General features: G+C 35.8%; 2 protein-coding genes across 2 annotated transcripts in view; one reads left to right on the top strand and one right to left on the bottom strand.

The window, feature by feature from the left end:
- The window catches only part of LOC130421317 (uncharacterized), a 792,526-nt gene that overhangs the window by 129,454 nt on the left and 649,752 nt on the right, over positions 1-13,320 (top strand). The window lies entirely within an intron of this gene.
- The window catches only part of LOC130421318 (histone H4-like), a 366,115-nt gene that overhangs the window by 135,192 nt on the left and 217,603 nt on the right, over positions 1-13,320 (bottom strand). The window contains exon 2 of the mRNA XM_056749139.1: positions 9,418-9,436. Coding sequence (XP_056605117.1) covers positions 9,418-9,436 — 19 coding nt within the window. The remainder of the gene's footprint in view (positions 1-9,417; positions 9,437-13,320) is intronic.

The raw sequence follows: 13,320 nt of genomic DNA, 5'->3' as shown, positions 1-13,320 counted from the left end.
AATTCATTTCTTCCTTTATTTATTAACATTAAACTTAAGATGCTCGCCCAGAGCACAGTCATAACTTCAGCACTAGTAAAAAATCATATAGCACCATCTGCTCAAAATACGTTCCCGCGGCTTTGGACTGACAGACAGAGAATCATTCAGAGCGACAAAGACTCAGAATTCCAGTATTGAATGTTACACACCTTGCTACAGTTTTGCTACACTAAAGTATAAATCTTTTGCTACTAATTGCTACAGAAACATTTGCTTTTCACCATGGATACGACGTTGTAGCCCTACAGTTAAAATGGTACAGTAACACACTCTAGACCTGTTGCATAGCCGCTGCATTTCCTTCATCTATGGTGGAAATACACATTTTTCATAATAGGACAAATAGATCACGTGAAATGAACGGCGATGTCGCTTTGTTTACTTCCGTTTCCCGGTGAGATGACGTAAAAGGCGTCCTCTGGTATGATAATCTTAATGTTATCCTGTATTTGAGTGTCTTAAGATGTCTTTTGGTGTGCAATTATGAAAAAAAAAAAATTCCAATGAAACTTTCCAAATTAGTTTTTTGCACTTGTTACCTTTAGTCTTCTTTATAAACACACCTTTACCGCCAACTTTTTCTTCTCTGGACATTTCACATTCATAAATGCAAGTTTACAAAGGGCAAACCTATTTTTGTAGTGCTTGAAAAAGAGATTCAAATGTAAATGTAATGCCAGGTTTAAGATTTTACATAAAACATCTGGCAAGATTCTCCTTATGTGTGTAATGCAACCAGAATTTAAAATCAGTCAGGATTTTAAAACTCGTGTAGTCTGAGCCAGGTTTAAGGAACATTCTTACTGCATGTGGTCATGTCACAGCTGTTCAGTATTTTCACTCAATGCTTGTATTGTGACTCATCCCTCAACAGGAACTATCAGAGAAAATCATGTGAGCTGCTAAAAGATTAGTAAAAAACAACTTTCAAACTTGTCTGAGTACATGATTGTCTGATAGCTTGCTAGTTTTTTAAACCTTTTTTTATTTTAAGATGAAGTTATTTTTCTCAAATGGTGTCGAGAAGACCAGGGTTCAAACTCACAGATGTGTCTAATATGCATCTTAAATGATGCGAGCAAAACTCAATTGAGCGTGACAGACGGTGATCACGAAGACCTTTAATGTATGAAAAACAGCGTCGTGTTTTAAAAACAAATGATATTCAGAGGACACTCATGGAAACTATGATGTTCAAGTCCTGTCATGTTTACTAGTTAAACTCATATATACTGAAGATTATTTAATCTTTTAATTTCTTTAATACCATCAAGTGAATGGAATTCAGACATTCACTTATCTTTACAAGTGATGTATTACGTAAGTGTTTTTCCTAATGTCTGTCATTAGATGCATTTGCATTGACTCAAAGTGCAAATCACTTGAATCTGTGTCTGTAAAGATGTGAGAATATTTCCTGGAAGAAATTGTTTAGTGATTATAAAATCTTGTGACAGTGTGATCATAAAAGCATCATTTACTTGATTCTCCTCCAGAGACTTCTGTAGGGTCTCCATTAAGATATCTTTTAAATTCTTATTTAAAATAACAACATGTGAGTAAAGTAATCCAACATTACATTGAAATAATTCATATTTTGACAAAATCTACCACTTTTCATTACCACAAACTAAAAGATTGTTTTATTTGGAAATAATTTTACTAAATGTTACATTTCTGACTCAGTTAGACATGAAAAATCTGTGTATAAATCTCGACAATGTTGACAATCAACAAAAGAAATCTTCCTGCTGCAATGCATGCTGGGTAACATAATAATACAAAATGTACTCATCACTCCCAGGCAAACCGCAGGCAGCAAGGCAGACAGAAACCGGAAGGCCGACAGGTTTTTAAAATGGACTCAATGGTTTTCATCTGGGCCGGGATTCCCATAATCTTTGTATCACTATGTCGTTTTTAAGAAATATCACTACCACTCTTAAGGTAAAGCTTAAGAAGGTTTTGGGAAACCCAGCCCTGCTCCCTTGATATCAGAACTACCTGCAACTTTTTGAGGACCTCTGTTCTAGTCACAGCAAGATTAAAAGATGTAAGGGGGTCCTGCTTGGTTGTTGAAAATATGTTGACTACCTATAATGAGTAACCAGCCATAGAAACCAGTCATTTTTAAGACATTTCAGTAACAGTAAGACTTTGTCGTCTTATGCAGATTAAGAAGGGGTAGCAAGTATTTCTGTGCACTGTTTTAAACAAGTTTAAACGCAAATTTGAAGTAACAAGGGGCTGGGATTCATATTCATCATACATAAATTCATACTTTCCGGTGGTAAGAGCAGGGCATTTGCAACGTGAAAGTCATGGGTATGGTCTAATGGATTGCACATACTTAGAAACAAATTTAAAGTATGATGCAATGTAAGTCGCTTTGGATAATACATACATGTATTTGCACTACTCATATTTTGCACAGATTGCACACTGTTCTAACTAGAGCACTTTAAACTGTCTAAGTTGTTACGGTACAAAACACAGTAAACTATTCTATAAAAATATCATTGCACTACTGTTATTTGCATAGAATACATTTTAACAATACTTTTGCACACTCATCCAACTGTATTTATTATCACTGTTCTTACATTGCTCTGTTCATAATGTACGTACAATCTCTACATTGCATTCCTATTTATATTCTGCTCAATACTGTATATAGCAACTCCACTGTACATTCTGTAAATCTTAGCTTCACTTACTCTGCACTTTCATGTATATAAAACACTATAGTCTTGCACTTCTGGTTAGATGCTTACTGCATTTCATTAGCTCTGTACTTGTACTCTGCATAATGACAATAAAGTGAATCTAATCTAATTTAAAAAAATAAAAGCGTCTGCCAAATGCATAAAATATAAATGTTATTAAGATTTAATTACATGGCACTTGATTGACTAGTTGTGATATTCTGAAGTGATCTTTGATAACTGCTCAGTGTCACACACAGGGTCAACCATGTACTGCGAGTCATCTTGATAAATGCCATTTTTTACACACAAATCAAATATGGCAAATTAATAACATATATGAGAATATATCCACAACAGTGTTCATGATCACCTGACACAATGTTTCAGATCTCTCTATATAAAACACATTATTTAACTCATTGGCCTCTCTTCCTATGCTGGATTTGTCTCCTTGAATCAGGTGATTCACATACACTGAAAATAAATGTGAGCAGGATTTAATTGAAAAAAGCTAGGAAAAATTTTCACTAAGAAAAGAGTTCATTTTGAAAGAGCTGTTATGTAAAAGCTCAACAAATGAAGAACAAGTAAAAAAGTAACTTGAAATATCAAAGTAACGTGTACCTGAGCATTTCTACCGAAGGCTACAGATAATCGTGTACATGACAGCTTCTTTAAAAATAATTCTCATTTTTGGAGTGAAAATTGTTTCTTGCTTTTGTCAAGAAAATTCTACTCAACATGTTGTCTGTGTATGTAAGACACCTGTTTCAACTCAACACCTTGTAAGTGTGTAGGCCTACATTTTGAGAGACCAGGGGTCTCATATTAGTAAGCTCTACATAGCGTACACCTACAAATATTCAGATTTATAAAACAGTGCAAATATACACCTGTAAGCAATTTTCGCTCTATAAATCATAGATCACCTGCAAGTGTGTGTACGTGAATCAGACTCAAATCCCGACCTGTACACACCCAATTTTACCCATAAATAGTCAATGTAAAGCACCTCATGAATGCTGATTGGTATTCATAATAAGCCTGGCATCCAATCGGCTTGTTAACCCTGACGCCACGCACCATAATGGACGTATACCGTTTCCTGGGTCCAACCACTATCAGATGCCATAGAAAAAGAAAAGAAAAAGAAGTAAAACTGCAAAAAAACTTGATCCCATCCTTTATCCTTTAAATCACATATGACCACACAAGAGATTCACTAATTATAGTTTTTCTCGATTGATAACACAATTCATGAAACATTTCACCTTTTCTGACAACTAAACACATTTCTCAGAACAATACACCGACTTGTCCAAACAAATGTTCAGCCTGGAAAAAACACATTATATGACATGTTTAACACCAAAGATATGAGTTAAAAAAGTGAAATAAAGTAAAAAATAAAGTGGCATTGGAGCAGAGCTGTTTGATGTGTAAGAGGCTCAGTGGAAAGAGCATTGCGTTAAAAAACGCAAGGTTGTGGGTTCGATCACAGGGGATTGCAAATACGTATGTAAAATGTATAGGATAAAGCAATGTAAGTCGCTTTGTCTGCCAAATGCCTAAACGTAAATGTAACATAAGATGCTGTCACCATCTAGTGGTTAAAAATGATGAAGCAGATAAACACAAAATCCACATTAAGTCTTTATCACTGATGTTTTACCTCAATGTTAATACTGGCGTACACAACAGATGAAATGTAAAGAGTGAATGGCTTTGGCAGTACTCAACTAAAGGAAACATGGCTCACTATAATGGTGACTTTGAATGAACTATTATCATTTAAACATTAACATGAACAATAATAGAATATATGCTTGTATTTTGAGAAAAGAAACCAAGCAGAGAAGTCATCATCATCATCATCATCATCAAAGATTTATGACAGACTCAAGGTCAAAATTAAAATAAAAAGCAATAGACAATACACAACATATACAACCACATGGTCCATCGCAAACATAAAGAGTTACAAAATACAGCAATACCAGTGTCTCCACAGCTTTGACTGATACCATGTAGTACTAACCCCTATATTTGATAAACCCACAATAATTTCATTTTTAGAAACATTAAGCCGACAGATAAAACTATAGATAAGATTTCGTAACAGTCCTTTAAAAGTGATTCTTACACTCACAAACATTTCACTTGCACTATGCCCTCTAGGTCTCCTTCATTATTATTATAAGCTACTTGCAGTTTCTGTAAACTAGATGCTCTGTAATTACACCCTTCACCTCATCTGAACAGAAACTAAACTTATGTAAAGTATATCCGCCTTCATATACATCACACAGCATTGCCTTTCAATATCCTCATCATCTGTCATGCGTTCAGTGATAATATGTTCAAGGTATTTTACTTTCGCATTCACAGTGAGACTCTTCTTAGACAACGTAAAACTGGAACATTTATGTATAATTTTATCCTCCTTAGTTCTGCAAATCATAACCACACTCTTATCAGGATTATATACAATGTTATTCAAGACCATAATCAAAACATACGTTTAAAAGCTGTTGAAGACCAGCACTGTTAGGACTACACGCCACAAGATCATCTGCATACATAATATGATTCACTAAAGTATTCCCAATCATACAATCAGTTTTACAGACATGTAAACGCTCAGACAACTCATCCATGTAGAGATTAAACAAAATTGGGGACAGAATCCCTCCTTGTCTCACACCGTTACCCACCCCAAAAGGGGCAGAGACCTTATTGCCCCATTTTACTCGCATCAACTGTTGGGCAAACCAATAGGCCAGAATTCTCACAATATATTCTGGCACCCATCTTTGTCTCATTGAGAAAATAGCAATGCATGTGCATCTGCTGTACTAATACTATGTTCCGACCGTGATGTAGTATTTCAATCCTATCATAGGCATAGCTATCTACAGGTAAACACACTTCACTTGACAATATGAAATGAATATCTTGACTGAACTGAACTGAACAATATTACTAGAAAATTATGAATTTCTGTCTGAAATGTCCGCATCCATGTCCCCTATGACATACACACTGGAAATAACAGAACTTTGAATAAAAGAAGTCTATTTAAATAGTCATCTTCATTATGAAGGCGTATACAAATTTAAAATAATACATTTCTTATCTTGATATCTGCTTTGTAATGCACCACTTAACATCCAGTCTAACCACCTTTACCAGTGAGTCTAAGCTTTTTTCCACAGTATGGCTACACCCCCAGATTTAATTTCCCTACCTTTAATTTAATGATCTTTTGTGGATTCAGCAGCACCATTAAAGTTATCATTAAGATAAAATCGATAAAAAATCCAACAATTCATTTTTCTAAAATGTACATATATTATTCAAGTTTATTTAACGAAAATAATAAAAGTTTTTAACTGAAATTATACTATAATAATAGTATAATAATATAATAACTTATATGTTTTCTTTAAACTTAAAGGGGTGATATGACACGGATAAAATTAATATTATGGTTGGTTTTAGATTGTATTGTAATGTACACACACGATTTAAGGTTCAAAAACGCTATATTTCCACATACCGTACATGTTTATATCTCCTCTTTGAAACGCGCTGATTCTGAAAAGCGAGGTGTGCTCTGATTGGCCAGTTAACAAGTGTGTAGTGATTGGTTAAGTACTTCAAGCGTCTGACGGAAATTACGTTTCTAACCATACATCGGGTTCCAAAGGAATTGTGCTGACAGGTACACCACCTTTATTTCGTAAACATTTGGGAGTCTTAATCAAATCATACCACAAACTGACAAATTGTGGAGGTGTGGTTACAGGGGACGATCAGGCAGGTCTTAGTGACCGTTAGATTTGAGATAGAATGCTTTTTTTGTTCCTACACATACATTTTTGTTGTTTTCTGAGTCTAAAACATGCATCGAAAACTTATAACACACCAAAGACACAGAAAACCCATATTCGCACCATATGACCACTTTAATATCTTGGTGAATTCAATTTGACATATTTGAGGATTATTTACTTTACTTGCTCTGCATTACAGTTTTTTCCAACTGCTTACACACAAAATCTTTTCATGTCACATGCTTTTTGAAACCTCTCACTCAAAGTGCAAAACTACACACCAAATCTCCAAAACCATAAGCTATTTCTCAGCCTTTGACTCAGTGTTCATTGCATAATACACTTTTTTCAAAACACTACACACAATTCTCTACCTAAAACACAAAAATCTAACAGGAAGTGACTTGCTTGCCTTTTCCAAACACAACCAATCAAAATTCTACACGTATTCACCAGGTCACACACACACTCCTCACATGTGGAAACACTAATTGCTTAACTGATCACTATCCAATCACTGCTTGATGGTAGTATTGGCCTATAAATAGATCGAAGGTCATATTACCTGTTTTGAACAATGGATGCCAACAATGGACAGAGAGCAAGAGGAGTAGGAGGAGTTGGAGAAGTAGGAGGAAGAGGAGGAAGAGGAAGAGAAGGAAGAGGAAGAGGAGGAAAAGAAGGAAGAGGAAGAGGAGGAAGAGGGCGAGGGCAAAGAAGAGAAGGAAGGAGAGCAATCTCTGATGAGATTAGGGCAACACTTGTTGATCTTGTGATCAACCACGGTTTGACCATGAGAGAGGCTGGAATGAGAGTCCAGCCCAACTTGAGTCGATTTACAGTGGCGTCAATCATTCGAACCTTCAGAAATGAGAACAGGTGTGGAACTATCTAATGACTATTTTAGCTATAAAGTAATGTACAGTAAAAATACCTATGACTACATAGTATTGCGTAAACATTTGTAATTCTAAACCATCCATTCACTGCACTGCATTGAATGAATGAGGTTTGTTATCATGCTGTACTACAGTTTGTTTTGTAAGTTGTTTGAAGTTCCTATGCTGAACACATACTGTGTTTCAATTCTGTACAGAGTGGAAAGGCAAAGATATCCTGAGGACGAAGACGCTTGTTTACAGATGTTTATGGTTTTGTTGAATTCTACTGTATAAAACAGTAATCTTTGGCCTAATAAATATTTTCTGTTGGTACATTGCAATTGTGTTTACAGTGTACTTGTTACCACTCTCAGCGGATTACTTTCACTGTTGAACATTGTATTGAAATATAGATATAAACCCATGAAAGACCAAAGACCTTTAAATTAAGAACAACAGTGTTTACATGGTATATCGAAACTATTCAGTATTATGAAAGAAGTGTTTGCCATTTGATGCAAATGCTTCATTCTGACATGTGTTTATGGTATTTTGAATGCAGTGTTACATTTTGAAGGAGATGTGAGGCATTTTGCATTTTGTGTGTTCATTTTTGGGAATTGTGTTTAGAGTTTTGAGAAAAGGTGACATAGTTTTGAAAACGTGTGTAAGCCATAAGAAAAAACTGTAAACCCATCCAGAGAGTAGTGAACACACCTTCACCCAGAGCGGTGGGCAGCTATAACTGGGGAGCATGGTGCCTTGCTCAAGAGCACCTCTGTCATCACCCGCCGGCCCTGAGATTCAAACCTTCAACCTTCAGGTCACGAGTCTGACACACTAACCGTTGGGCCACAAACTGTGAGGTTTGTAAATGCACTGCAATAAAGTAAACAGAAAACCTCACTTAGACATCGACAATGGTGGACAAACAAATACAAATCAATTGCAATGCACGCTGGGAGTCATGGATGAGTTTTGTACTATGATGTTACCCAGCATGCATTGCAGAATGAAGCATTCTTCTGTTGATGGTAACCAATGTTCAGATTCATACACCAATTCTTCATGTCTTACTGATTCAGAAATGTAAGAGTTTTGTGAAAATCATTTATTCTGTTAGTTGTCCATAACACTGCAAATTATTCAACGGGCCCATAAAGTGCCATGTCAGGCTTGCTTACAGTGACGTGCGCGGATCAGCTCAATACACTCAGACAACATGTCGAAAGCGCAGAGTTGGGAAAAACGCGGGAGTACAGATACATGCTTTAGACTACCAGCCCTGTGTTATTAAAACGATTAATTATATCCTCATCTTTTATTTTCCATATAATATATGTTAAATCCAGTAGCGAATCGTGACATGTGTACCTTCACCCTCTGCACATGCGCATCAAGACCCCAGTATTTACATTACTGTGCTTTTCTATACAAGTGAGAATAAATCATCACACTTACCACATGATACATTTACAAAGCTACTCCAGACTTCAAACGCAACAAGCCGAACAGCAAGACAGTTATCACCAAAATAACACTCAGTACAAATATAAATCATTATTATAAATGTGCATTATGATCGCGTGTTGCCTGTATGTGATCTTCAATGGAATAATGGACCCCATGACAGACACTGCGTCCCAGTCTGATCATAAAACCACACGCACTAACATACACAATACAGGTCAATAAGCGACACCTCATGAGAGCGCTCTCAGCAAAGAAAACAAACACTAGCAGACAGTAAACAGAGATTCATCAGAGAAAAGAAATGATGGAACTGACTGTAGTAAATTTCCCATTTATCTTGCTATTCTTGATATTGTGAGAATCTGGGTTTTGCCTGTGTCCCACATATTATGTGAAATGTATTGCAATGATTATTGTTCACAAATCATGTCTAATCTTAAACAGAATGTTCAGAACATCGTGATGCCTTTTACTAACAATATGAATAGATGTACTTCTAAGAATTTCAAAGAACAAGGAACTAACTGACGTGAATAATATTAATAAAGTTCTGATATGTTTCCATGACATATTTACTTCCTCTTTTATGAACATAAGTATTGGACCTGGCTATATTCAATAACCTTTGGACTCAAATTGAACTGCACTTCTGTGTCCGTGTCATTCATGGTCTCCAGATCTGAAACTCTGTGTTCCATCGACTAGACTCTTTAACCTTCTACCTAGACAAAAAGTAATATTCTTACACACACTTAATCACAATAAGTAATGATGTTGTGCCAAAAAAGATGCTGAAACGTCATTCCCGACTTAAATTGTTGACTGTCTGGCAAATTAAATAGGCCTTTACATGCTTCCCAAAAATCATTTGACTTGTTAGTGTTTAATGTTCACTGATCTTGGATATTTAGAAGAATTTGACACATTTTTCAGTTTTGTGGTTACCATTGTTTAGAAGAGTGGTGCATGTCTTTATGGTGTGGGACGCTACATGTTTCCTTTAATGTCTGACATGCCATCAGTGAACAATGATTGTGCTAGTGACAGTTTTGAGTTTACTCTTTTCTTGCTCATTTTGGGTTATGTATTGTATTAAGTCAAAGAAATGTGTAAATTAAGGAAACTGAGAATATTCAATTTTTTGAGGGTTTTGCACTGGACTCTATTGTTTGACCACTAGAGGTCACTATCGGGTCCTATCACTGCACTGATCAAGACCTGTTATTAGTGTTATTGTTTGCACCTGTCTCCCCATCAGGTTGCCTATTTAAGAGACTCTGTGTCATTCAGTCTTTGCATGGTTATTGTAACTGTTAGTCATATCTAGCATATTTGGATTACTTTTTTTCAACTCACCGTGAATTCTATTTTATGCCCCGAAGATTCATATTTTCTTGTGGAAAATAAACCTACTCATTTTTTGTGGGTTGGCAGTCATCGTTTACAAGCATTTAAGTAAATTTGTGACGAGGCAAGACTGTGCATAAATTGACAGAACACCTGCAACACTACATTATCTCTAGTCGACCTTACGGTTATAAATTGTGAACCAGTAATATTAGTGCTCCAATAAACAACATGAGCACAACCAAATTACCAATACGCTCCAAAGTAGAGGACAGTAAGAAAAACATTTACATATACGACTTTCAAATCCAGTAGCAGGAAGGCTAACATTGGGTCTCCATCCGTTTTGCAACCCGTTGCCTCTTACTGCCTCTTACTAGTGTAAATCTGTCAGATATTGATTCGTGTTCAGGCTCGTGTCCGATCACTCTCTTGCTTTCTTTTCTTTTCTTCCTCGGACAAAACCCTCTATGAATTTTTGCTGGATCTGCATGATGATGTTATGGTTTGTTTCGTTGTACTGTTAGCTCTGCTGTTGGCTAACTTCTCCCAGGCTACGAGTAAAAGTATGCCGTAAAGCAGGTGATGCACTAAAAATAATGATTTTTTGATAGTGTTCACCAGAGGTGGGACCAAGTCATTGTTTTCAAGTCACAAGTAAGTCTCAAGTCTTTGCATTCACAAGAGACATAGAGAGACATAGGCCTACGTTGAAACGTATAGCACCTGTCACATTTACAGTCTGATCTGAAGTTCTGTGTGTAGTGTGTAGATCTGCCGTGTGTGTAATTTATACGTGATTATGGATGTTACTCTATTCATTCTTGCATGGCTTATCTTTCAAAAATATACTTTAGATATGAAATGATCTTAAATACAGCTAAATAGAGCTGTCAGTTGAGCACATCAGTGAAAGTGGCAGACTATTGGGTAGAATTCAGGAATCGACGTCCAGTTTTCTGTACTCTTTATGTACTCTTTACCTAAAAATATAGATTATAATCTACTCAATCTGATTGAGTACAAATTGTTGCCTCAATTTTATTGAGTAGATTCAGTAAGTTTACATATAGTTTACTTTACTACCTAATATATTTAAGTAACAGTTAACTGATTTGCACGGGTAATATTTACTAACACTAAAGACTCAGTTTTTTCAGTGATACAATCATGTTGAATGAAAGTGATTTGTTCATGTAAATTGAACAGCATCAAAATAATCATTTTCAGTGTAAATAAAGGAATGAACGCTCACTGACCTGACAGAAAAGGGCAAGTGAGTCAGCCTTCCCATTTCTGATGAATTTAAAGTGTGTAATAAAACTTAAATGTTGAATCATGACTCACATTTAAATTAGCAAAATGATCTATAAAACAACAAAACATCTTAATATAAATCTGTTTACCTGTATGAACAGACAGAAGATGAAACACTACTGACTTCTGATGTCTCTGTCCGATGAATGTTTTTTGATCTGTACATCCTGACTATGAGTTCTCATGCAAATCTGCCTGAATTACATTTCGTGCCAACCCTGCCAAACTTTTCCAGGTTGTTTTAAACATGAGGCTCTGTATTCAAATTACAAATCATCCGGGAGACACAAAGTGCCATTTTGTTTAGCCAAAGCAAGTCGTTGTTCTTGTGTTAAGGACAGAACGTTCCTGCCATGTTAATCTGATGAGTCACTTCACTACACAAAACAAACATCTCCTCACCTGAATATTCCATCACACTTTAGAAGTCATAAAATGTCTTACTGACTTTGTTAAAAGTCAACTTTTGACTGTAACCTGATAAATGATATTTAATCACCATGAAATGACAAAAACAACATCAAGACTTAGTGCATGAACCTCAAAATGGTAAGTATCAACTGAGAAGCTTCATGCTGCAATGCATGCTGGGAGTCATGAATGAGTTTTGAACTACGGTTACCCAGCATGCATTGCAGTGTGAAGTTTTCATTTTCACCATTGTTGAGTTTAATATGCTGATTTGTGATGTCTGTGTGCTACGCAACACTCTCTTAAGACCATATTGCACATATTGTTTACAAATATCCTTCCAAACCTTCTTTCAAAAAAGAATGGTGTGACATCACGTGTTGATTTGGTTGCAAAGCATTTCCTGTAGTTTTAAATTCAAATGTATTATGCCACATTAATGAGTTAAATCATCTTGAGCAAAGTTATCAATCATCACTTCAATATCTCATTAATGATGGAATAATATATATATAATATCAGTGAAATAAAGCAGAAATAATAAGAAGTCACCATAATAGTGTTTAGTGTTTCCTGTAGTGGGGGTCTCACCCTTGACTCATTATTTAAAGTTTGTTGATAGTTGTAATAGTGTGTTTCTGAAGCACATTCAAACACCTTGATAAAAGATGAAATAGATTATTTCTCTTTCAGGTGGTAATTGCAATAGAGGACTTGATACTTAAATGTAGATGTGTTTTGTTATTGTATGACTCAGTGAGCTGAAAAAAATTCTGAGGGAAAACTATTTTTACTATTACAATAGTAGAAATATCACCTGAACAATTTAGACATCAAGAATCAGCTCATGAAACTCAACAGTGGTGACACTCAACAAAAGAACTTTTAGATTTCTGCTGCTTCCATCTACGCTGTCAAAGCAGAGATGTAATCTAGGGACACATATGTCTTATAAATAACACACCAGCACTCAAAGTTGTGCACATTTTCCCAACAAAAAGAAACCAGATTACTTTTCTTTTCTAGCTATATTTGTGCTTCAGAAAACTTCCCCTCAACCTCAATAAGAGCTTTTGCAGATGTATGACCTACAGTAACTAGCTGGCGACAGTGTTCCCATTGTATTACTGTAGAAATAGCAGGTAAGGGCTAACAGTGCACGCACCTATTGCCAACAAAACACAGACATATGACTTAGTTTGACTTACCTTGTGCAGTTCATGTCTGGAATGTTTTAGCACTGGGACCGCTCTATCCATCAGTTTTAAACCATGCACGTTTAACAGTGTAAAGAAGTCAGAACGC

Source organism: Triplophysa dalaica, chromosome 5 (assembly GCF_015846415.1).
Source record: "Triplophysa dalaica isolate WHDGS20190420 chromosome 5, ASM1584641v1, whole genome shotgun sequence".
Lineage (NCBI taxonomy): Eukaryota > Metazoa > Chordata > Actinopteri > Cypriniformes > Nemacheilidae > Triplophysa > Triplophysa dalaica.
Note: the sequence above shows the minus strand (reverse complement) of the source record. Positions and strands in the feature narration are given on the sequence as shown.